Genomic DNA, 25,575 nt, shown 5'->3' on the forward strand with positions numbered 1-25,575 from the left:
CTCCGGACCCCTAGCAGCATCCTGGAGCAGGAAGTACCCTGTGCAGCAGGTGCCCAGAATCAAGAGGCTAGGTCTTGCCCCAGCTCCAGTGTTGGGCAGTGGTTGCCGCAAGCTGGCCATGGAGTGAGAAGGGCAGCTTCTGCCAGCTCCCAAGACTGTCAGCTTCTGGGGACCTGACAGGTGCCCAGCAGCAGCTCCCACTAGAGTTACTGGGTAACTTAACAAAAGCTCAAAGGGCAGACTGAGGCTGGCTTCAGGAACAAGCGGGCCTTCTTGGCGCTGTAGGGCTGTCTTGTTGGTTGGTTGGTTGGTTGGTTGGTTGGTTGGTTGGTTGGTTGGTTGGTTGGTTGGTTGGTTTGTGGTGCCGGAACCCAGGGCCTTGGCTAGTGAGATGATTGCTCTGCCACTGAGCCCAGCTCCAGTCAGGAATATCTTTAATTATTGACTTTTGGGTTTCTCAGTGGCTTGGCTTCATTGTGACCAGCCTCATCATGTGAGGTTGACATCAGTAGACCAATGCTTCCCTAGCATGAAGAGAGGGAAAAACTCCAGCTGTTGGAATAAAGTTATGGAGGGACACAGGTTGGCCCAGCCAGAGGCCCCACCCATCCTCAATCTAGACAGTGGTGTCAAGGCGATGGCATCTGAGGCTGGAGGTGTCCCTGTGGCAACTGTAAGCCCACCCTGGGTCCTGGAGATCAGGCAGGAACCTGACAGAAATGTGCAGGGATGCTGAGAGGTGGCGGTGGTGAGTCTACCTGTCGCTTTATGTACATTGTGGCGAGGACACCCTGAGAAAAGGATGGGGTGGCATGGCCATTTAGGAGCATTTCCTGAGGGGAAGGTCTGTGTTGCAGAATACCCGAGATAAACGATTCATATGGAAGAAAGGTTCGTCCTAGCTGACAGTTTTGGGGTACATGATGCTTGGCACCATTGTGTTGGGCCTGTGGTGAGGCAGAGGATCATGGTGGAGCGTGCACTACAGAGCAAAAGCACTCACTTCGTGGCTCTGGAAAGCAGAAGGGAAGAAGGGACTGGGGTCCCACTATCTCCTTCAAGGGGACAACTCCAGCGACCTCACTCCCTCCTGCTGTGTCCTATCTCCTTAAGGTCCCACCACTTCCCACCAGTACCCCCAAGCCTGGCAACCAAGCCTTCAACCCATGGGCCTTGGGAGGACACCGGGGCCAAACCGGAGTAGTCAGGAATGGGTCTGAGTATGAAGGTGACAAGGACAGGAGAGGACCGAGCAGCTTTGCTGTGTGACAAGTGACACCCAACACCCAGTGACTGAGCTTACCTGGCTCACAGTCCATCCAGACTAGGGTGAGCCCTGAACTGAGTGAGGGTGAGACAGATCTGCCCGACCCCAAGACTCCAGGTCAGGGACCTGGGAGCCAGGCCATACAAGATAGGGACTGGGTCTGCTCTCCCAGAGGCCGACAGATCTGCCTTATGGGCAGTTGATTCTGTCCAACTGTGTTTCCTTTCTTCATCCTACACCCTGACTCACTTTTTAAGAAAAGATTATTTTATGTAGATACATGTTTCTCCTGCATGTGTACAGTATGTGCGCGGTGTCTGCAGAGGTCAGAAGATGGCATGATTCCCCTGGAGTTACAGATGATTGTGAGCCTGTGTGTGTGTGTGTGTGAGAACCAAGCCTGGTCCTCGGGAAGAGCAGCCAGTGCTTTGAACCCATGAGCCGTCTCTCCAGCCCCTAACTCCATGTCCTCCTAGCATCCAAGCTCCAGAGTCACTAGATCACCTCCTCTGTCACTGCCTGGTGACACGCAGGCAGCATCTTAAAGCTACAAAGCTAGAGTCACTTTGAAGCTGGCTGGAGCAGAGGGAAGGCTTCCCATGGGAGATCATTCTCAAAGGATTTCTTGAAGCAGAGGAAAAATGGAAGCAGAACTCGGTAGACTTGAGCCTCGGAACTCTTCTCTCTGTTCAGGGTTCCTCTGTCTGCCACTGAGGCTACTGCAGTAGATAGGTTTGGAGTCAGGCTGAGGAAGCCCCATTAGCTGGGAAATGGCCCCCACACCTTCTTCAGGGCCCTGTGGTCAGTCTAAAGCTGCAAAGGTGGGATTGGTCCCAGTACTGACCGTCATAAGACACTGTGGTGACCCTGAGCAGGACCTGACCGAGGACTTTCTGCAGGTGGAGGAGGTGGGGAAGATGAAAATCGGCAACCCCCTGGACAGAGACACCAACCACGGCCCGCAGAACCACGAGGCCCACCTGAGGAAGCTGGTGGAGTACTGCCAGCGTGGGGTGAAGGAAGGGGCCACGCTGGTCTGTGGTGGGAACCAAGTCCCAAGGCCAGGTCAGTCAGAGTTCTCCATCTCACTTGGGTAAACTGAGGCAGCAAATACTAGGCCTCTGGTTTCCAGCCCAGCCCTAACTGGACATAGCTGAAAGCCTATGTGGTCAGGATCCAGGCCTCCAGCTCAAATTGGGACCTTGGATGTAATGGGCTGTTTGGTCGCCCTCTAGACCCAGGTCTGGAACTGAAGAGATGAGGAGTCCAGAACATTCCTCAGTGCTGACACCATCTGCTGTGCAGGGTGTTGCCGTTGACATCACTCTACCATGGCGTCAGCCTCCTCTGACTTGAGGTCAAGGTTCTCCCTCCTTGCAAAGTTTTTCTTCTGAACAGTTGTGTTGTGGGGTGTGTGACTTCTGGGGAGACATGAACTAACGCCTACTCACCCCAGTGAGGGGACCAGTGACCACCTCAAAGAGACAGCCCTACCCATGTCTACTTAGGGAACTAGTGAGTTCATTGGGGTCACTCAGGAACATGAATAGTTCAAAAGCAGTTGCACCAGAACCTGGGTGACAACCCCCCAAAGCTGCGTCCTGAAACACCCCCAAACAACTTGGGTGCAGCTTGGCTGCCATCTCATCTCCCTTTTCACTGCTTAGTGAGCAGGTGGCAGGGGCCTGATGTATCTTGTGTCACTTTTGTGAGTGTTTGGGGCCTCCTTCCTCCCTCCAGGAGGAAATAGCTAGGTAACAGGTGGAAATGCCATAGTGTCCCTCCAGTGATGGCCAGCTGCCCTTAGCTAGGAGTGAGCCCTTGCTCACAATCCTTGAGATGGTGCAGATCTTCATAGACACATGGCTCAGGTCACCCATCCAGAGCTCTTGACGTAGCCAGCATTAGATACTTCCACCTGAATGGCCCCAGGCACTCGGCTTCAACATCATCTCACTGGACATCTTAGTTACTTTTCTATTGCTGTGAAGACACCGTGACCAAGGCAACTTACTGAAGACTTTATTGGGGGCTTACAGATTCAGAGGGCGAGTCCATGACCATCATGTGGGGAGCATGACAGCAGGCAGGCCTAGCTCTGGAGCAATAGCTGAGAGCTCACATCTTGAGATAACATCTATGAGGCAGGGAGAGCTAACTGGGAATGGCATGAGCTTTTGAAACCTTACAGCCTGCTCCCAAATACATGGCTCCTTCAACAAGGCCACACCTCCTAATCCTTCCCAAGCAGTTCCACCAGCTGGGGACCAAGCATTCAAAGACATGAGCCTATAGGGCCCATTCTCATTGAAACCAGCAGTGTCTGACCGCAGACACACTTGCTTCTCTGGAATCTGCTTAGTTCTTCTAGCCACTCAAAATGGGAAAGCAGAAGCCACATGGATGGAGCCTTAGGCTGTCTACCCACAACACCACAGCTCCACACCCTGCCTGCCTTTTACACTCTGTAAGGAACCCCACACAGAAGAGGCTCTCATTAACTTCTGGAATGGAAGAGGGGAAGAAAGGACACACCCCTATTTCTGGCCCCTTGATTTTAATTCCCTCCTGGTTCTGTTACGTCTGGCACCTCATTTATATCTTGACCCTCCTGCATCCCTGCCATCTTCTCATCCTGCCAAGTGTCCCCATGAGCCACTGACCTTTTGTTTATTCACCTGCTGGGAGCTCTTGGGTTCCAGTGCTCAGCAGTGCCCTCCTGCTTCAGGGGCAAGTTTCCTGACTGCCTCCCTGGCCTCATTTGCGAACAGTGTGACTTGTCCTTAATCCCCACCCATCATCTCTTGTACTCTCTCTACATGCTTCTAATCTTCTGCCATCTGTATCTGCTGCTCCTCAGCTTGGCTAACTGCTCCCCAGTGTCCCACCCAAAGAACAACTTATCATTTAGCTGAAATGGCATTCAAGCACAAACTTCCCTGTACCACCAACGTGGGAGTTCCTTAAAGCTGGGGACAGTATGGCAAGTCATAGCGGGGGGTGGATGGCAAAGTTTGGGATAAGCACTGTTCACAGAGCAGGGAGAGGGATCCAATGGGGCCCATGCAGCCCCCAGGAACATGGGAGCAGCACATCTGTTCTCTGAACGATTGGGTGGAGAATTTTCTAGATCCAACTCAAGAACAGGACCAATCAGGGCTGACACTTCTTGACCATTTCTACCTGGAAGGCAGAGGATGAGGCACCTGGGTCTATAGTGCCCCTATTAGAACCAGAGCTGAACAGAGAGCTGTGTGAGCCAGGCCCTAGCCAGCGTAGGAGGAGACAGTCAGGGACCTATACCTCCTACATGCCTCAGGCTGCTGTCTCCCCTACAGGCTTCTTCTTTCAGCCAACCGTCTTCACGAACGTGGAGGACCATATGTACATCGCTAAGGAGGAGTCCTTTGGGCCCATCATGATCATCTCGCGGTTTGCCGACGGGTATGTGATCCACCATGCCTCTCAGGGCTTTTTCTCTGTGTGCCTGGAGTCTTGACATCCGCTCTAAGAGATGGTCCGTGAGAAGGAAACTGAGTCAGTGAAGAACCTGTACACAATGCCTGGGCTGCCTGGCCTCTTCAAGCACACAGGACTCCCTTTGCCCTCCCTCCCCCGGGCCAGAGTGGCCTCCAGGCCCAGATGAGCAAAGGGCAATTTCTGTGTATGTTCCTGCCTCCTTGGGTTTGCCCTCCATCTCTCTGGTATTACTCACAGCCTGCCAGGTCTGGTTCTCATGGTGTCCTGCTGAGTACCAACCTGACCCTAACCAAATGGCCTGGGACAGCTGTGGCATTGGGTCTTACTCGTGAATGAGCCCACGCGCCAGGTTGGTTGGGTGAAGCTAGCCTATCTCAGCTTTGTGCTACATCTGGCCTCGCCTGGTACAAAGGAAGTAGCTATGCTCATCCGGGCTTGGGCTATCTCTCTATGGCAGTCTCAGGTCACTGGCCTGGAGCCTGGGTCCCAGGGAAGCCAGCTGGAGGCACCAAGGATCCTCAGGAGCTGGCCTCAGAACACACCCTTTGGCCCAGGAGCCACCCAGGCCAGGAGGTGAACGAAAAGGAAGAGTCCACTCACAGGGGAGGGACTGTAGCTCTGTGGACACATTTGACCGGTCACACCTTCTCCTGACTCATTTTTCAGGCAAAATGACACCTCCGTCTTCACCTCTTCCAACAGACTATCCCCATGTGACTACAGTCACCAGCTTATGCTGACTGCATTAGACTTCACTGTCTCTGCCAAGCAGACACAACCCCAGCTCGTAGGTCTGGTGTCTGCTGAATGTCCAGTCCACCCCCGCCCAAAGCTGCCTTTCTGGACCCCTTCCTGCATGAGGAGGCCCATGCCCAGCTCTGCCCTGTTCCTCCTAGTCTCTGCTCCCCTCTCTGCTGCCTCCTTCTCCAGTCTTGCTCTGATCTCAGCACAGTTTTTTTCCTTTTAGGGTCTCATGACTGAGGAGCAAGGGGTTAGCAGATTCTGGGGAAGCAGATTCTGATTTTGCCTTGTCCCAAGTCCAAAAATTGGTGCTTGGAGCATCCCTCAGGGAGTCCTTGGATTTCCCCCACAGGGATGTGGATGCCGTGCTGTCTCGGGCCAATGCCACCAAGTTTGGCCTGGCCTCTGGTGTCTTCACCCGGGACATCAACAAGGCCTTGTATGTCAGTGACAAACTCCAGGCCGGCACTGTGTTCGTCAACACATACAACAAGACTGATGTGGCCGCACCCTTCGGAGGATTCAAACAGTCGGGATTTGGCAAAGATCTGGGTAACCAAATCCTGTCCGTGGGTCTGCTTTCATGTATCAAACTCCTGTCAAAGGCCACCAAGTGCCAGGTTCTGTCCCTAGTGGCACATTGAACAAGACAGCGGGTAGCTGCTCAGTGCTTGCTGGGGCTGGGGGACACTCTTGGGGCTGAGACAGCGGGCAGCAGTGGGAAGAATATACACAGGAGGTTCCAGGCACAGGGTGGGCAGGAAGATACTTCTTGGCTGCTGATAGTGAGCAGGGCACCCATTCCACCTCCTCTACCACCACAATGTAGTCGGGGCCAGGACAGGTTCCAGAATGGCTGCCCCAGACTGGTTCTGCAGCCCCCTGCCTGCACTGGAGCCTAAGCCCGTAGCTTACTACAGGGATGGCCTGGATCGGGTATGCGATTTCCCCGGGGCCTTGGTTTCTCCTCTGTGGAGAGAGCCAGGCTGCTCACAGGTGTGTTCATCTCAGGGATACCCCGAGAGGAGCCATGCACAGCCTTAGCATGTCCCAACGGCATGTGCTTTCTTGCAGGAGAGGCCGCCCTGAATGAGTACCTGCGGGTCAAGACCGTGACTTTTGAGTACTGAAGCCAGGTCTCCGTGGTGCTTCTCCTGTATCTGTTGGTCTCCCCTCAGGGACCCCGGCCCCTGTCTGGTAGCTCAGAACCCTCCTGTCCACAGTACCACTCCCTGAAGTCTCTGGAGCCATCAGCCTGCGCCCCTGCTGGCGACAGGACACCCTCAGAAGTGGCTCCTCTGGAGTGGGCAGCCATGTCCAGGATGAATAAAGATGTGAGCAGGGGCAGCTTGCGCTTTGTGTCGCCGCTCTGTCTGGGTGTCCCGGATGGTCCCAGAAGGAACAGTTACCTTGAGTCTGGGGCATATAGCATCACTTGGCCTTCAGAGAATGAAACTCTTTAGAGGCTACCAGGAGGAGATGCGTGTGTCAGCACATGCCTCCAAAGGCAAGAGCTGAGGTCCGTGCGAGAGGCTGGGGAGAGGCTAACTCCCCAGAAACAGAAAGTGGGACGTGAAGGGCAAGCCCTGGGCCAAGAAGCAGGCCAGCCTCCTCTGTAAGGACCCCGGTCCTCTCCAGACACTCGGTGGACTTGAGCAGTCAAGATGGCAGCCTGGGGCTTCTCCCTGCCTGGCATCTAAGACCTGGGCAGCACCCCTGTCTTCTACCAGCTGTATTCCTTGTCATCCTACTCCACCCCACCCCAGCCAAGATACAGCCCCTGCGAGTCTTCTGCGACCTGTGTGCTCCCCTGGGGGTGCCCGAGGCCCTCTGCCCTGCATCCTCATCCTAGAGGTCCCCCACACCACAGACTTGCCATTGCCTTGGTTTACCCTTCATGTTTATTCTATTCTTGGCCCTGACAACCACTACCACCTCTCTCTGGCTCTGCCTTTCTGAGTCCAGAAGCCTTCTCTGCCCTTCCTCAAGTCCCCCGGCCAAGCAGGGAGTGACCTAGATCAGCCTATTTTTGTGTGGGAAAGATTTCAACCAGGCCTATGTGGTATCCTGGCCTTCCTCCACATCCCCACCCATCTCCTTCCTAAGCACAGCGCAAGCCTCGTAGTGGCATTTTGGTCAGTGGGAAGCCGCATGCCTGACATTGGTCCCAGAAGATGACAGTGGGTTTAAGAATTCCTACCACCGATGATGTCATAAGTGGTGTGATATAAACACGTCACTCCTGTACCTGCGGCGGAGCTGTGGAAACCCCCCTGCATGGCTGCTGGGGTGTGAAATTGCAGCGGTTCACACTAGCGCTCCCACTGGCCATGTGTTTACTAAGATAATCAGCGTCAGCATACTCATTTTTAAATAAGATCCATCTTATTTATTTTTTTGTCTGTGTGTTTGCGTGCATGTGCACACATGCATGCAGGTACCAGAAGAGCTCAGAAGAGGGTGTCAGACATGGATGGTGGGAATCAGGCAACCTACAAAGCAAGCTCTCACTCCTGAGCCATCTCTCCAGCACGTGCACTCACTCTGCAGCATGCACGGTGACAGCATGGCCTGACAGCACAGTTCTTGGAGCTTATCCCAGTCTCAAAGTGACATAGGACAGTAGATTGTGTGACCCCCACATGTGATCACGGGTGGCAGCAATGGTAACCACAAGGGCTGTCTGTAGCCTCTCAGAGGTCTTCTTACAGGTGTGTGAAAGATGTGTGGTTCCCTCTGGGTGGCTTGTTCTGAGCCCTGCCCGTGTGTGTGTGTGTGTGTGTGTGTGTGTGTGTGTGTGTGTGTGTGTGTGTAGTTGGAGGTGATTGGATGGTTTCCTGCTTCCCCTGCAGGGTCCCCTCCCCCTGCTCCAGGCATGTCCAGCCTTGCTTCCTGATGCCCACGGAAGGGAAGGGTGTGCTTTTACAACACTGTTCATTTTTAAGTGGGATAAGGACACACTGCTTGTGCCCATTTTTAAGGGTGTAGCTTAACGGCACTAAATACCACCCTACCGTTTCCAACCACCACCTCCCTCCTGTCCCTGAACCCTATTTTCCTCACGTCAGGGTGGTCTGAGAGTCTCTGGCCAACCAGCGAGCCTGTGGTAGGAGAGGTGAAGAAGTCAAGGTCCGCTCTGGGGTCTGGGCAAGGCACAGCCACCTGTCCCTCACGTGTCCACCAGAGGGTGCTACATCGTGCTCTCTGCATGGTGCCCCATGATGGGGGCTCAAGGGGCCTTGCCCTGTTATGACTGAAATATGTCCCTCCAAATGCTAACGCTAAAACACGAACCCCCGTGCCTCTGAATGTGAGGCACCTGGAGGCAGGGGCTTTTCATGCTCAGGAAAGGCAAGCTGAGTCTGTGAGCCCAGAGTTCGCATTCAGCGGGGGTGGAAACAGGAACATCCCGAAGTCTGCAGCCTTTACCGTATGCCCCACAGCCATCTAAGAGTCTCCTTGGGGTAGGGATAGCTCAATGGGAAAGCGGTCATCTAGGTGAGAGAAGCTCTCGGTTCTATCCTCAGCGTTCATGTGCACATGTTGCATGTCCACATACGTGTATTGTATGTGTTCCATGTAACGTTTAAAATATGTTACAGGGTTTAACATCCTGTGGTTTGAAAGGGCCCCCAAAGGGAGTGGCACTAATGGGAGGTGCGGCCTTGTTGGAGGAAGTGTGTCACATTTCTTTCTTTGACCAACTCACTTGCTCAGGACAGACAGCCGTATTCACTGAAAGGCATGGTTTTAGGTTCAGGCCAGACTTTAAATCCCTGCTCTGAGCCGGGTGGTGGGCTTTGAGGTCTCCTGTGCTCAGATTACACCCAGTGAGACAGATCACTTCCTGTTGCCTGCATGTTGAGATGTAGAACTCTCAGTTACCTCTCCAGCACCATGTCTGCCTGCACACCTCCATGTCCTGCCATGATGATAATGGACTGAACCTCTGAAACCGCAAGCCACCCCAATTAAATGTTCTCCTTTACAAGAGTTGCCGTGGTCATGATGTCTCTTCACAGCAGTAGAAAACTAAGACACCTCCTGTTCTGGCATTTCTTCTTTTCATATTCTGCTGCCTCCAAACATGAGATAATTCAGGCCCTTTGCAATGTCCTGAGGGGAAAGACTGGTGTCCTGTGAGGAGACCCTATCCCCTGGCGCTCCCAGCCGCCCTGGGATACTCTCCCCTTGCCAGCTCCTTGTGTGCAGTCAGCTAAACCTATCTTTAGTGTCAGGTCAGTCTCCTCAAGGGCTTGGGTCAGTCCTGAGAGAAGGGGGTGTTCAGCTGCCCGAGTGCTGTCCCTCAAGACTGCAGCAAGTCAGAGCTCCAGACAGCAGCAATAATTCTGTGTGAGCTGAGTTGTCCTCACTGTGGCCCTGCAAGCTGACCGGTCTGCTCCTGACTCCCACCTTCCTCCTGCAGACGGACGCAGCAGTCAGTACTTCAGAGTCCACTGAGAAGTGCTGTAAGTCTTTCATTGTCCCTGAAGGGTGGGCAGTTCGCGGCCAGTCCAGGACCCACAGGGAGAGGCTTCCTAATGAATCAAGAGCGTACCTAACCTTCCAAACCTGGCACTGCCAGGTACTTGCTGGTGGGCAAGCCTCGGTTTCCAAAAACAGCAACTGCAATGCCTGCCCTGCCCACTCCAGCCTTTCATGGTGATGTGGGCCACCACTGTGCCATTAGGTGCCATGGTCCAAGTGCTGTGCCCATTGCAGCATGGAACTTTTGCTCATGCAAATTACTAGTGGGTTCCCAGTGACAGCTTTGCCTTCCTGGTAGCACTCGGCCACATGCACAGCTGTCAGGAAGGGCTGGGGTGGGGGTATGGTGTGGTAAGCTGCTTCAGACTTGGCCTAGCCCAATGCGAGTCAGGGCCTCTTGTGGGGCTGGTCTCAGCTGTCTGTGGAGATCCCTGGGATCTCCTGACAGGACAACAGTGAAGATAGACTTCTCCATGTGTATAACGAAGGCCAGGGATGGCATTGTGCCCTAGATGGGCAGGCTTGCGGGGTGGAGGGGGCATCCTAAGCTAGCTCTTGGCTATCAGGAGGAGAGTGGTGAGGGGCCAACCCTGAGTGGACTTAAAGCATCTTCTAAATAATAGGAAAGCAAATTTTGTTTGGGGGAATTTTCTTCCCATTTCATATGTGAAATTAATATTTTAAATGTATCTGAAAGGAGATGACAGGTGTGGTGTTATATAGCTCTAATCCCGGCACTCAGGAGTCCAGCTCAGGTTTTGTGGGTTTGAGGCCAGCCTGGTTTACATAGCAAGTTCCAGGCCAGCCAACACTACATAGTGTGACCTTATTTCAAAATAAAAGAGAGAGATAATCCACAGGATAGTCGGTGTGTGTGTGTGTGTGTGTGTGTGTGTGTGTGTGTGTATGTGTCTGTCTGTCTGTCTGTCTCTGTATGTGTGTGTGTGTCTGTCTGTCTGTCTCTGTATGTGTTTCTGTGTGATGTCTTTATGTGTGTGTGTCTGTGTTGTAGGACCCCGAGTATCCTAGGCAACCACTCTGACCCTGAGCCCCATCTCAGCCCTGAGCCATCACCATCTAACAGGAACTGGACAATCAAGAGCAGCCAGCTCCTTCACCCATCCCTTTCTTTCACCAACTCACTTGCTCAGGACAGACAGCATTATCCACAGAAAGCCACGGCTTCAGGCTCAGACCAGACTTTAAATCCCTGCTCTGCCAAGGCAGTGCATGCAGCCTTGGGCAAGTGGGCACCTCTAGCTCCTTGGCTCCCTGACCCACGAAAGGACATCAGCTCTGCACAGCCCAGGCTGGGTGAGGCCGAGTGGCTGGCAGAGGACCGGGTAGAGTCCTGGAAAGTGTGCTTTCTTCTTTGTCATTGCTTATTTATTTGCCGATGTCCCCAAACCTTTCAGAGGCCATGCTGACACCTGCTCTGGCCCTGCCTGCCTCTGGCTACCTCTGTCCTCGGTGACTCTGGAGGGTGGCATCCCCCAGGAGCACCAGTTGCACGTGAGGCTGCTGGGTGCTGGACTTTATGTATCCTGCTGTCTGCTCCTTCCTGTGGGATACCTGAGCTCCCCAGAAACCCCCAGAGTGGCTCGGGGAGCTCACCATGTTGGCCTGCTTGTAGCGAACCTCCTGTTTTCCTTTTCCTGCTGCCCCCCCCCCCCACTCTCTCACAGGGCTTTCTGGGTCAGCCTTCAAGCAAAGAGTTTGCACTAGAGTCCTGTCCCAGGGAGGAGGGGTTGAGATCCAATGTTCCCTCCAAGACTGTGACACCAGTTACTTGGGTTCTTGCCACGCTAGCCCCACCTCCCTCTGGTTCTGCCACCTCCCTACAGTCCTTCAGTCTAGGGGCCAAATCCTTGTTTAACCCTTATGAAACCTCCAAATCTATGGGCCAAAATAAGCCCTTTTCTCTGTATAAGTGCATATTGTTACAGTAAGAGAAAGCAGACCAGCATGGATCCAAGGTCGAGGTGCAGTTGGCTGCTTAGAATCCAGCCGGGGCTCAGGATTCCTGAGCCAGCAGAGAGCCGTAAGTGGGGGCACAGAACGGTTTGTAGGAGTTGGTGTCCACTGATGCTCACCACGGCCAGGTCTTCCAGGGCTGTCAGCCTGGGCAGCCCACCGCTACCCCCACAGGTGAAGAGGATCCGTCCCCTATCAGCCCTTACCCCTTTTATAGCGGTCAGAAGTCATTTCTGAGTCAACCAGCGACTCCTGCAGAGGACTGGGAATTGCCACTCGGTAAGTGTGAGACGCATCACAGGACAGAACTTCATGACACATACCCAAGTGTTTAAAGGTGAAACTTCTAGAAATGTCAGGTTGAAAACAAAACAGGCAGATGTGGACCCTGAGGAAAGCTGGTCCTTGCACTGCGCTACTGTAGGCCAGTGGCATTTAGCTTCGCCACGCAACCCCGCCCCTGGCTATGAGTCCTCCCAAGTCCCGCAGATCCCCTTGGCCCCTCCCCCAAGCGGCCCCGCCTCTGAGGCGTGTCATTGACGCTTTCGGCACCCAGGGAGCATCCCTGCACACCCCACTGCAGGCTCCGCGAGCTGCCCTGTGCTCATTGGAAACCTCCGGGGTTGCCAAGCTGGACGTCTTTGGAAGTTAAATGGATACCTCAGTCCTCCAGACCCTTACTTTAAAAACTGGGTTCTCAAGCTTCACCCGCTACGACCTGGCCCCGCCCACGAGGCCGGCCCGCAAAGCCCCTCCCATCAGGTGGCCCCGCCCCTATATGGCCCCGCCCCTCTGTCCGGGCGCCTGGGCAGGGCGGGGTTGGCCCGGCGGCCGCCCTTCCCGCTTCCTCCCGCCGCAGGCCTCGGCGGTGCCCAGCGCGCGCCCCGCCGCCTCGCTTCCTCCGCCGGCCGGGAGAGGACCGGTAAGCGCGGGCCGGAGCTGGACTGGGAGCCGGGGAAACGGAGGGAAAGCGGGGCGCCTACGGGCCTCGGGAGGGGGCGTGGGGCGCAGGGTCTGGCTAGCGGCACACCGGGGCGGGTCAGTACGTGGCTCCTTCGCTCCAAAGGTCTGCAGGGACCAGCCTCGTTCATCCCTTCCCTCTGCCTGTGTTGAACCCCGGGGCGCCTGACTCTAGGGATAATGATTGACTCCTTCAGCACCCCGAAAGCATCCCTGCACATCCCACTGCAGGCTCGGAGAGTTATTCTGCGCTCAGTTGGAAACCCCTGGGGTTGCCAAGGTAGAGATCGTTCAGACTTGAGAGGATACCTCAGTCTACCAGATCCTTTCTAGAAAGCTTTAAAAGCTCGGGGTTCTCAAACTGCTTCTTCGCCAGAGACCACTTAGAGATGCAGCCTCTCCAGCCTGACCCAGGTATCTAGGGGGTGGTCCTGCTCTGCTTCCTTAAGCTGGCCCCATGCCTCTGCAGTAGTTGAAGAACCACGGATGCAAAGGAGTACCGAGAGGCCTGAAGTGGGGGTGGAGACAGGCCAAGTGTCCTGTAAGGAAAATACATTACAGAAGGCTTGAGTAACCTCCCCCTATCTGAGGGAAGCACTAATGTGTTCCCCAAAGGGTGCCTGAATCCTGGGGTGATGATACCCAGACATGTAGATTGTTTTCCTAATATACATACCTATGGTAGAATTTAATTGATGGACTAGACACAGTGAAGGATGAACAACCCAGAGACAGGACAGGTTTAATGGTATACTGTGATAGAATTGTCACATCACTACTCTTGTGCCATTGTTAAGTAGAAGAAGGGTTGCTGGCCCACCAGCGCTGCCACCCTAACAACTGTTGAGAGGGTAACTAGCGGGCAAGCAGCAGACGCGGCACGGATACATGGACAAAGGAAGGGGGCACTTCTAGGAGGGGCAGAGTGTGGTGGTGACTGAATCAGCCCACCACGGTGCTCAGAACTGAACACAATATAAGACTTATGGATTGCTTGTTTCTGGAAATGTTCTCTTAATATTTTTGGACCACAGATGGCTGCTGGTAATAAAAACCTCAGAGGGTGGAACTGGATAAAGGATTCTACTGTGCTCCATTCAGACGTCACAATGGGTAGTGTTTCCTCACTCCCTTCCAAGGTCACACATCCAGGGAAAGGAGACACTGGGATTCTAACCCTGAGTTTTGGTTTCTGTACATCTCCACTGGGGATGTTCTATAATGTTAAGGAGATGAAACCCAGACATGCTTTCCTCTTTGCTACACAGTGGGAAGCTAAGAGGCAACCCATCCATCCCAGAAACTCAGCCCACCCGCCCTGTGCTTAGAATCTCCCTGTCCCAGGAAGGTGAGCATCAGTTGGTATGCTGTGCCAGAACCAGGCCTCCCAGAAGGATGTGTTAGTACCTGAGTGCTGGACAGGTGCTCCCGGGCCGGTGTTCAAGGCCAGCTTCACTGGGCAGTATGATCCGAATGGTAGTGTATAGTGACAGACAGGCCATCCCTGTTGCCAGCTGGGAGGAGTCACAAACTATGTTGGGCTCTAGTCTCAGTCAGCTATGTCCGCCCCTTCCAAAGCCAGCTGACCCACGGGGAGGTCTTTAATCACTGCTATCCAGTACTGATGTTTGTTGGACTCCACACTTGGCATTGGGCTGCAGAATTGGTGTATAGCAGTCACTTTCCCGAGGCAACCAAATACTTAGGGGTCAGCTGAGCCTGGGCCCACCCTAGGATGCCACCCTACAGTCATAGTACTATGAAGTACCCTTATCCACCAAGCCTCCAGCATACCTTGAGCTAAAAAATTAGGTTTTCCTGAATCCACTGCCCACTCTCCCTAGACACCACCTCTATTTTGTTCCACGGGGCCTGGCTTGCTCACCTGTCTAATTTTTAATGATATTAGTGACGTTATCCTTATTAAATACTCCAGCATTCCCAGTGAATCTGAGGGGCCTTAGGGCACCTTCACAGGGTAGGAGGTCCCTGCTGATGGGCCAGGATGTCCCCCACCTGGTGCAGATGACTGCTGGATGCTGACTGCTAGGCTGAGCCAGCTCAAGAGACCAACTTGATCCCCAGTGTACACCCTGGCCAGGGCTTTCTCTGGCATGCACGTATGTGCATGTGAGTGAGGATTGTGAAACCAAGTGATCACTACCAGTCGGCAGGTGTGTGGCCTTTTGTCTGTGTGGGCCCTGGGGCCCTCTGGTGGAGATGCGAGGCACTTCACCAAGACTGCCGTTGACTGCCTCTGTTCTCGTGTCCTACCCTTTCATCCGTCTTTCACACTCAACCTTGTCTTTTTTTTATTGGCATCAAATATTTTCTCCTAGACTTTCTTCAAGATTTTAAATTCGGGCTGGAGAGGTGGCTCAGTGGTTAAGAGCACTGACTGCTCTCCCAGAGGTCCTGAGTTCAATTCCCAGCACCCACATTGTGGATCACAACCACCCATAATGGGATCTGATGCCCTCTTCTGTTGTGCAAGTATTCGTGCAAATAGAGTACTCATTTACATAAAATGCGTGAATAAAAGTTTTTAATTCGTGTGTGTGTGTGTGTGTGCACACGCGTGTGTGTGTGCGTGTGTGTGCGCATGCGTGTGTGTGTGTGTGTGTGTGTGTGTGTGTGTGTGTGTGTGTGTGCTCATTCACACCTGCACCACTGTGCACTTGCAGAAGTCAGAGGACAACTTAGGGTCAGTCAGTTCTCTCCTTCCACCATGTGGGTCCCAGGGACTGAACTCAGGTTGTCAAGCCTGGTGACAAGCACCTTTACCTACTCTAGTTATAAACTTACTTTCTTGTAAATTTTATTCAGAATTTTGCCCTACGTATGTTTAAACTTGATATTCTTGAATTGATGTCTTATTTTTTTTTCTCTCTCTCTCTTCCCTTTCCTTCCCTACTCTCTTGGAGTTTGAGTCTGTGGTTTTGGATCAAAAGGCTTTCTTTTATAATTCATTTTTATTTTGCTGTTTTTCTTGTCTGTGTGGTCCTTCTGACCATCTCTCTGGCTGTTCAGCATGTCCAAGTTCCACTCTGCCAGCAGAGGGAGCTTAAACAAAGCAGACACCCCTTGCTCCTGTCCCTGAGACCTGGAGATGTCTGCCTGCAGAGAGAGCCTCCTCCAGCGTCACTGCCTGTGTTGGCCGGGTTTGACACCCTGCTGTCCTTGGGGGCTGCACCCTGTTTATTTGCACAGCTAATGAGACATACACCTTGCCTGAATTCCTCAAACATTGGCGTTTTCGCTAAGAATGGCACTTTATTCTCCCCGAGACATTTAAGCACGGACTGTATCTCACACTGTTCTGAACACTTCATTAATGCCATAATTGGCACAGCCAACTCCTGCAATGGTTTTAATATGTCCACAGTTGTAGCTGCCCACACTGGTAATGGGCTCACTGTAAAACTGGCTGCAAAGAAACAGCATTGTAGAGAGCTTACCCCAGATGCCCTCTGCATCTGTGTTCCTCATCTGCAGAATCAGCCAATCTTGGACCTGCAAATACTCAGCAGAAGCAGCCGTATCTGTAACAGTCACAGACCCTTGTGCTTGTCATATTAACTGCATAACCCACAGCCATTTATAAGGCTCAGGCCTGTGTTAGATACTGTCTCCACTAGAAGGTTCACTGGAGGGTGTGCAGAGAGACAGGCCCTATGCAGGGGCCATGCTATATAAGGAACTTGAGCACTGGAAGATTCTGACACAAAAGGCATCACCCCACATACCTAGGGAAAACAAAAATTCTTCCCACTTTCCTCAGTTTTTGTAATTTTACGACTGTGTGTGTGTGTGTGTGTGTGTGTGTGTGTGTGTGTGTGTTTCTAGAGTTTTAGGAGCCTCACCAAATTCAAGCAAGAATGAAATGGCAGTTTCTCTGAGCAGTAGTGGTAAATGTCTGGTTATCTGTGGCTTATTCTGGGCTAAGAATTGGGACCTTGGCCATGCAGTCCAGTGAGGGACTTCCCTGGATCAGCTTGGCGGGAAAGTCCCGCCTCTTCATCATGACCTGGTTTCTTTGTCTATTTGGAAGCTCATTCAAGTCTAACCGTAATCTCAGTGCAATTAGTAGTCAGCCAGGAGTGATGGTTGATTTGGATTTTTTGTTTTGTTTTGTTTTTGTTTTAAGAGGGCTTGCTGTGTTGCCAGGACTGACCTTGAATTCTTGGGCTGGACTGATCAGCCCACCTCAGGTGCTGGCCACCAAGCTGGCCCGTGTGTTTACGGTGCACCCAGCACCAACTGCGTGTGGCTGTGCTCCGCTGGTTGCCTGGTTCCTAGGAAGTAGTTGGGGGAGGAGGGCTCTTTAATTGCTTATCTCTTGGCCACACGTGTTCATCATCTGTGAGTGCTTCCTTCGGCCTGGCGATCCTGCGGCACTAGGCTGGTTCAGCCTTCCTGTCCAGGTCCTGTTTTTTCCAGCATCTGTGGACTGGTTCACTGGCTCCTGCTTACATCCAGGACGTGCTTACACATCCTCCTCAGATGTGGCGCAGCTGGCAAAGTGCTTGCCTGGCATGTGTGAAACTCTGCTTTCAGTCCCCTGTGCTGCATAAATATGGCGGTGCATGCCTGTAATCTCATCCCTCCAGAGGAGGAAGGAGAACCAGAAAGTTCAAGATCTTCCTTGGCTACACATTCAGTTTGAGGCTAGCCTTGGGCTACGTGGACCGCATTTGCATTGTATTTGTTACTGGTGAATGCTGACACTTGCTCTAGGATGGCAGTGGTCTAGTGTTCCTTCACTTTAGGAACGCCACTCGTGTCTTGAAAGCACCTGGCTTTCCCATGGTCCTGTGGTCAGCTATCATCTTGATTTTTTTCTCCTTGCTCCAAGTTAGGGAATCATTGTCCCTCCCAGAATCTTGGGAGAAGCCTTACTCTTTGGACTACTTTTAGGGTTTGTTTTGTTTACATTACGGTTCACATCAGTTTTTAGCCCTTTGATGCTGTGAACCTCGCTTTCCTCTGAGCGTGTGGCAGGGGACATTTTTGTCCCACACAGGCAGTCTTCGGCTCTCAGCCCCGTCCCTTAGGGAAGGTTGGATGGACTATTTTGGAATCACAGAGTGAGCTTGGCCATTATCTTGTAGCAGCCGAGACATTCTACACTGGTGATTCATCGTTTCTCGGTGTTCTGGGGTACTGAGCAGATCTTGGCCCAGGAGGGCTTGCTGGGGTTATTGGCTGGCCCGGAATCCCTCCTCCCTCCTCCAGAGCCTCCAGTGCCCACCCTCGCGAGGTTCCATGAGACAGCCCTGTCCACTCCTCTGCAGTGGACTCTCCACAGCCCCGTGGCCTGCCTTCGGAAGCATGCAGCTGTACCCCACAGCCCTGGACTCATGTTCCCTGCCTGAGGGGAGCGTCTTCAGGGCTGGGCATGCCGGCCACCAGTTTTGTCAGTTTGGGCTAAGGGGTTCCTCGAGTTCCTTGAAGATGTTAACAAAACCACTTGGAAGTTTTCCCCAGACCTGTGGCTGATCCTCCTCGGGGGACACTTTCCATAACTGCTCTTTCTGTTGGATACATGCTTTCTTGTTTGTGTGTCTCGTATTTGTTGAGGTGAATTATGTCTCTGTGTCTCCTTTGTTGTTGAAAACTGTGTCCTCTAAAGAGTGAGCCATTTCCGGGACTGAGAGTCTCTCCTGTCAGGAGGACTCCCTGTGGCCTCTCGCTGTCTGGTGACGTCACTGAACACCGTTTTGTGCTGTGCGTGTCAAAGTTGCCAAGTGATCCGTTATGACTCCGTCTACAGTCTACACCCTCCCAGTCTACAGTCCCCACTGAGGGACAGTCTGGGCACCCTGGGGCCCCTCCCATTCTAGAGCCCTTAGCATCCCCCCTCGGCATTCACCCTCTGCCTGCTCAGCCATTTTTGAACTTATGTCCAGCCCTGTGAGCCCTATTGTATTCCCAGATGGCCTTGGACCGTCTCCTGCCCCATGGATCCCTCATTCCCCTGCTTTTCCCTATGATCCTGTTCATTAGTCTGCAAGCAGCCAGGGAGCACCTGCTGTTGTTTCAGGTTTTCAGCACTAGGGGTCTCCAGGCTGTCTGCAGATGAGTGTCCCCAGAACCCCACATGGGTGTGAGAACTAGAGTTCTTCTGGACAGCCGAGGAGCTCCGGGCTGCGGGTTCTCCCCAAGGTGTTAGTTTCTTTTCTCGTTGTTCGGAACAAATACCTGACGGAAGAACCCCGAGGGGTATTTATTTTTTGCTCAGGCTTAAGAGAGCATGGCACATTGTGGTAGGAAGGCATACTGGCACACAGGCGGGAGCTCGCTGGCATCTGGGCAGTCTAGGAAGCACCTTCCTCTCTTTTTATTCAATCTTAGACCCCAGCCCACAGAAAGGCTTGATCATCTCTGCAAGCCACGCCTCAGCAATGCCCTGGGCACTTCTTAATCGAATCACACTGGCGGACAGAAATACCCCTCCCAGCCAGCCATCGTCCACACTAAAGGCAGCGAGACTGAGGGAGTTGGAATGTCACTAATATGATGAAGGTCACAGTGTTCCTGATAGTCCTTGGGTTGCTACAAGCCTTGGCTTGATTCCCAGAGTTCTGACAAGTTCTGACTACTTTCTGCTGCTCGCTCATTCATTCATTCATTCATTCATTCATGCATGTGGGGTGGTGGTATTGAGGATAGAAGCCAGGACATGCTAGATGAGTGTACTGCTCCTAATCAGTGCCGGGTCAGGTTTTTGATTGGTTGGTTGATAGGGAGCCTCACTGTCTGCCGACTCCTGGGTACGGTTAACGGTCCTTTAAGAGCTGTGTTCCATCCTCAGGCCCGTGTGTGTGACAGGAGACTGCAAGGACTTGGGGTGCCCTGAATGGCGGCTGCCAGGTGGATGGATGGAGTCTGAGGGGACCTGAGGAGTCAGGCGTTCTACCCTTCAGCCCTGTCACTTTGTGTCTCCCAGGTCAGGGCTGCTGGGCTCAGCCGTGTGCCGATGGAAGGGACGGAGGCCCGACAGCGGAGGCTGGAAGGCTGTAGCAGGCCGAAGGAACTGGGGCCATCCCCCGACCACAGTGCAGGAAGACTCTCCGAGGCTTCAGAAGATGGACATCAGGAGGTCTCTGAGAGCCAAAATGTGGACCCCAAATCACTGGAGGCCGAGCACAGCAGAGAGGGTGCCCTGGTCATTGGCTTCCAGGTGCTATTACCCTTCCTGCTTGCAGGCCTGGGGCTATCCTGGGCTGGCTTGCTTCTAAACTATTTCCAGGTGAGAGACAGCTACCTGGGGGCAGGGAACTTGAGGACTGGGCAACTGAGGCTAACAGGATGCCATCTTTTCTACGTATTGGGTGAGGTTCTTTTAGCTTAACCCAAGTGAAGCACAGTAGGATAATGACTGGGGCCATGGAACTTTGGCCCCGCCCTACAGATACACCCAGATTCCCTGGACCACTTCCTATCTCTCATTGTTCTATGAGGGAGTAAGGAGCATAAAGCTAATCTGTTTCCATCGCAGAGACTGGATGCCCAATGTCAAGGCGTTTCAAGGTGGTTTCCCTCTGAGGCCTCTCTTGTACCTGTGTTTCCTTCTCTTCTTATGGGGTGGGGGGGACCAGCCATATTGAATTAGGTCTGTGCTAATGACCTCATTTCCACTTCCCCTTTAAAGGCCCTGTCTCCAGAAATAGTCACATCCTGAGGTGTAGAAGACCAAGGCTTACATATGTGCGTTGTGGTGGGGGTGGGGTGGGGTGAGGTGGGGTGTTGGGGGGAGGAGGCAGTTCAGCCCATAGCAACAACTCAGTGTAATATCACTACCAAATGCTGCCATGAGTGAACTTTAGAAGCCATGTCCCACACACCTGCGGCAGTCAGTGGGTATATTATTGCAAGTAGAACCACAAGGTCCAAGGCCCCGCATGTGGCTGTTACCAGATCTCCTTTCTAGTCCAGGGAAAACTGTAGGTGATACCTGTTACCCAACACTTGTGGGCAGATCATTGCCAGCCTCCCTCATCTTTAACAATCTGCCAGGGGATGGGGAGACAGCTCCAGGGATGAAAATGAAGACCTGTAGAAGTCGGACATAGCTACAGTGCACTTACAACCCAGATAACCCTAGAACTGGGGAACAGAGACGGACCCTGGGAGCCCACTGGCCAGTGATCCTAGCCAAAATGGCAGGCTTGCAGGTTCACTGATAGACCTTGTGTCGAAGGAATAAAGCCAAGAACAATAGAGAAGAACACCCACTCTGGCCTTCGAGCACCTGCCAACACAGCTGTGCCCATGCATGCACGCACATGCAAGCACACACACATGCACGCGCACAGACACACCTACCTGCTAGATGCAAACTGCATTTCATGTGTTAATTTCTAGTGCTGCCTAAAACTCAGCAGATTAAAATGTCTTACTTCTTAAAAAGCTCACAGCTGCTGTGGGCTAAGGATTCCTCTCTCCCGAGGCTACAGGGTGTTTTTCTGCTCACTGCCTGAGTGGCTGCCTGACCCAGGCCCTGTTCCTCACCACTGTTCCTGGAGAGTTCCTAGTCCTTGCACCGTGAGGCACCTGACTCTTTTATGTGTAGTCTGCCAAAGAAGCCCATGGCGGCAAGACCATCTGGGTCACCTGATCGTAGAAGCTTTGCGGCTCTTGGTTGTAAGCAGGTCACTAGGTTCAGTCCCCAGTGCAGTGGGAGGGGTTGTATGAGACCATCAGTAGTGGGCAGCGGGAGTCAGTGGGAGGCCTTATCAAGGCTACAACCATGTGCATTGTGGTGTGGCTTGCACTTGCATTGCTAATGAGGAATGAGTGAGTATCTCCATACTGGTTTATATTCTTTGTGGACACGTCGTGTTTGAATGTGGTTTGTCCCTACCACAGATCGTGTTGAGACTTAGTCCCTGATATAACTGTGCTAAGAGGTGGTGGGCCTTTCAAGAGGCACTCTGGATCACAAAGGCATTGATGTAGTTCTCTCAGAGTGGGTGAATTGTCCCAAGACCAGATTGTTATAAAGTAAGTTTGGCTTCCTTGGTTTTCTCATGCTTCTTGTCTTGTTGATGTCCAGCTTTCATGTGCACCTGCCTCCCCTCTGTGCCTTTCCACTGTGATACAGTGCAGTCCGTGGAGCTCCAGAAGCTGACTATATGACACTGTGTTCCCAAATTCCAGAACCACAAACCAAAATTAACCCTTTCCCTTTCTAAATTAGCTAGACTCAAGGGTTCTATTACAAGAACAGAAAAAGTGTTTGGGAAGATCACTCCATTGATAAAATGTTCACCATTCAAGTATGAGGACTTAAATTTGGATCCCTAACATCCACATAAAAATCTGGGCAACCAGCGGGGTGGTGGCGGCACACACCTTTAATCCCAGCACTTGGCAGAAGCAGGTGAGTTTGAGGCCAGCCTGGTCTATAAAGTGAGTTCCAGGACAGCCAAGGCTACACAGAGAAACCCTGTCTGAAAAAAAAAAATCTAGGCAGATGGGACATGTTACTGTTTCAGTGCTGGGGAAAGATGGAGGATCTCTAGGGCTGGCTGCCAGTCAATCTAGCCAAATTGATGAGGCCCAGGTTTAGTGAAAGACTTGACTTAAAAGATGGAGGAAGACACCTGATGTCAGCCCCTGGCCTCCACATGCAGAGGAACATGCACACATGTGTGCACCATGGATACATATACACAATTTTTAAAAAGTCAGTAAAGATACTGCATCTCTGGGGTGACTGTCCTTGTCCTGGTTGATCTTTAGAGGTCCTATGTATATCAGTTGTGTCAAAGAATGTGAAGGATTTCTCACAGAATGTGAAGGTGCTCTATCTATCTATCTATCTATCTATCTATCTATCTATCTATCTATCTATCTATCTATCTATTACTTTTGGTGTTTTTTTACTGTGCATACTTTATTATTTTATGTTTATGGGTGTTTTGCCTGCATGTATGTATATGTACCACATGTGTTCAGTGCCTACAGAGGCCAGAAGAAAGTGTTAGATCCCCTGGAACTGGAGTTAAAGTTAAGAACTACCATGTGGAGCCAGGATTCAAACCTGGGTCTTCTGGAAGAGCAGCTTGTGTTCTTAACCACTGAGCCATCCCTCCAGCCCTAAGGATGTTTTTTTAAGAAAGTGTGTAGTCAGATGCAATCTTAGAATGGCTCAGAGCCTGTGTCCTCCTCAAGCACTACCTTCTACCAGTGCCTTCCTCTGAGGTCCCACAGTGAACACACAAGGACATCAGGGTGGAGATGATGTCCTCACAGGAGGAAGAGGCCCTGCTTTGGCAGGGAATGCTTTGGTTTATCATTGTATGTGTCAGAAGTTGATACTGGCCATCTGCAGAGACTGTGCTGTTTGGCAGAGAAGTTTGATGAGTCAGTTGATATTCAGTTAATTGCAACCATTTAAAAACACAGGCTTTCTGTAGGCATCCGTTGATTTAGCAGACTCAGGAACCCTTGGTCTCCGTGTTAGTTTTCTATTGTGTCATAGATAACCACAAGCTTAGCAGCCATCATTAGCTCATGGTTCTATAACCCAGAAGGGTAGGCACATGGTGTGTGCTGGTTGGCTTTTGTCAACTTGACACAAATGTAAAAATACATGGGAAGAGGGAAACTCAGTTGAGGAATTGTCACCATAAGATTGCCCTGTGTGGGGCTGGAGAGTTGACTCAGCAGTTAAGAGCACGGACTATTCTTCCAGAGGACCCAGGTTTAATTCCCAGCACTCACATGGCAGCTCACAACTGTCTGTAACTCTCTGGTTCCAGAGAATCTGACACCCTCACACAGACATACAAGCAGGCAAAACACCAATGCACATGAAATAAATAAATCTTAAAAAAAAAAAAAAAAAAAAGTTTACCCTGTGGACAAGTCTATGGAGTATTGTCTTGATTAATGATTGATTGAAAGGGGGGCAGCCCACTGTGGGTGGTGCCATCCTCAGCAGGTGGCCCAGGATGGTGTATAAGGAAGCCAGCAGAGCAAGCTAATAAGGAACATTCCTCTATGGTGTCTGCTTCAGTTCCTGCCTTCGGGTTCCTGTCCTGCTTGAGTTCCTGTCCTGACCTCCCTCAGTGATGGACTGTTACCTAGACACAAAGGTTAAATTACCCTTTTCTTCCACATTGCTTTTGGTCACGGTCTTTATCACAGCAATAAAAACCCTCAGACCGCCTTCCCAGGTTTCTTCTCAGACCATGGCCAATGGCCAGGTGCTGGCCTGGCACGCTGCTGTCATCTGTTCATCTCTCTGTGGTTACAGAGCTGAGGTTCTGTTGTCCCTGCTAGTTGTTAGGTGCAGGCTGCTCCTGACTTCTTGAGGTTGGCCCCCACACCATGTCCTCTAATGTTCAATTTTGCTGTTGTGTTTTTCAAGAAACAGGGTTTCTCTGTGCAACAGTCCTGGCTGTCTTGGAACTTGCTTTATAAACCAGGCTGGCCTCGAACTCATAGAAATCCATCTGCCTTTGCCTCCCTGAGTGCTGGGATTAAAGGCCTGCGCCACCGCCGCCCGGCTCAGTTTTTAAATTTTTAACTGAGACGTTAAAATCATAATAGGAAGCCATTCCCATTTTATTGACATGTGGCTCATCCACTGTCAGAGCTAATGGTGGGAAATAGCACGCCTGGGAGCTGCCTATTCACCCAGGTAGGCCAGACTCACCTTCATCTGTCTCTCTTTCTGAAAGTCTAGCAGAATTACTACTTGGAAAATGGAACAGACAACAATGTCAAGAGTCTTTAGAAGAGTGCGGTGCAATGGTCTGAAATCTGGGGTAGGGATGCTTAGAGGAATGGGATCTCCTGACGAGGGGCACAACCTTTCATAGGTTTGGAACAAGCTCTAGAGGCTGTCAGGGAGCAGGGATCCTCTCCACAAGCCCTGAACTTGGGTGGTCAGTGGAAACTGTCTCCTGTCCCCAACTGGGTTCTTATCCCACCCCCTCTAAGAATAGCATAAGGCAAACATTGAAGAGTATACACGGGAGACACTTTTCCGTGAGTTCCCATTATCGATCTTGAAACAGACTGACATGCGGGATTGAAATGAGATAGATTTGAACTGTGGGGAGCAATGAGGGTTACAGGGCTGGGGCTCCCGAAGATGCTGCATGTGGTCAGTCATTGAAGCCGTGTGTTGTGCAGGGCAGGACAGCAGCCAGTGGATAATTGGTGGTCATCATGCATGGCCCAGAGACTCCAGGGGCCATGGAGTCTCTTCATGAACTTCAGTGAACAGGGGTTCCAATAGGGATGCTCACTGATTGCAGTGTGGACAGACTGCAGAAGCACGAGATAGAAGGGACTAGTCACCGTGGGCTCCTTGGCAAGTTAGCATAGATGTAAGAAAACTGTGTACATGGATTCTTTGTTTCCAGAGGTCAGAAGCTGTTGTGTTACAGTGTCAGGGGTGGTGTGGTCCCCAGATCATGGTCATTTTCAGGAATCCAACTTCCATGGCCCAGCTTGCACAGCTTTGGGATAGTGTCCCGTTTTTTCTCTGCAAGTTCCTCAGTAAGTGACTTGTCTGTCCCGTATGGGTGTGTGAAAAGGACTCCCGGGGGGGGAGGGGGTCATACCTGTATTCCCGAAGGCTAATACAGGTGAGGTGCGTTCTGCTGCCCTCTGGAATGCTGAGGCCCACTGTGGCCGGAGGCTGT

The 25,575-nt window shown here is 52.0% G+C and overlaps 2 protein-coding genes across 10 annotated transcripts in view; both read left to right on the plus strand.

Moving 5' to 3' along the window:
• Positions 1-6,840, plus strand: part of Aldh1l1 (aldehyde dehydrogenase 1 family member L1) — a 49,276-nt gene extending 42,436 nt beyond the window's left edge. For all 5 annotated transcript variants that reach the window (XM_042273640.2, XM_076567325.1, XM_042273638.2 and 2 more), the window contains exons 20-23: positions 2,167-2,332; positions 4,606-4,711; positions 5,841-6,040; positions 6,563-6,840. In XM_042273640.2, coding sequence (XP_042129574.2) covers positions 2,167-2,332; positions 4,606-4,711; positions 5,841-6,040; positions 6,563-6,618 — 528 coding nt within the window. In that variant the 3' untranslated portion in view covers positions 6,619-6,840. The remainder of the gene's footprint in view (positions 1-2,166; positions 2,333-4,605; positions 4,712-5,840; positions 6,041-6,562) is intronic.
• A 5,881-nt stretch (positions 6,841-12,721) lies between these two features.
• Slc41a3 (solute carrier family 41 member 3) overlaps positions 12,722-25,575 on the plus strand; it is a 52,385-nt gene continuing 39,531 nt past the window's right edge. For 2 of the 5 annotated variants that reach the window (XM_006972528.4, XM_076567330.1), the window contains exons 1-2: positions 12,722-12,872; positions 19,860-20,162. In XM_006972528.4, the coding sequence (XP_006972590.3) occupies positions 12,729-12,872; positions 19,860-20,162 (447 nt within the window). In that variant the 5' untranslated portion in view covers positions 12,722-12,728. The other 3 variants (XM_015988840.3, XM_042273642.2, XM_042273641.2) reach the window with 3 other exon arrangements.

Source organism: Peromyscus maniculatus, chromosome 3 (assembly GCF_049852395.1).
Source record: "Peromyscus maniculatus bairdii isolate BWxNUB_F1_BW_parent chromosome 3, HU_Pman_BW_mat_3.1, whole genome shotgun sequence".
In the NCBI taxonomy this organism is placed as follows: Eukaryota; Metazoa; Chordata; class Mammalia; order Rodentia; family Cricetidae; genus Peromyscus; species Peromyscus maniculatus.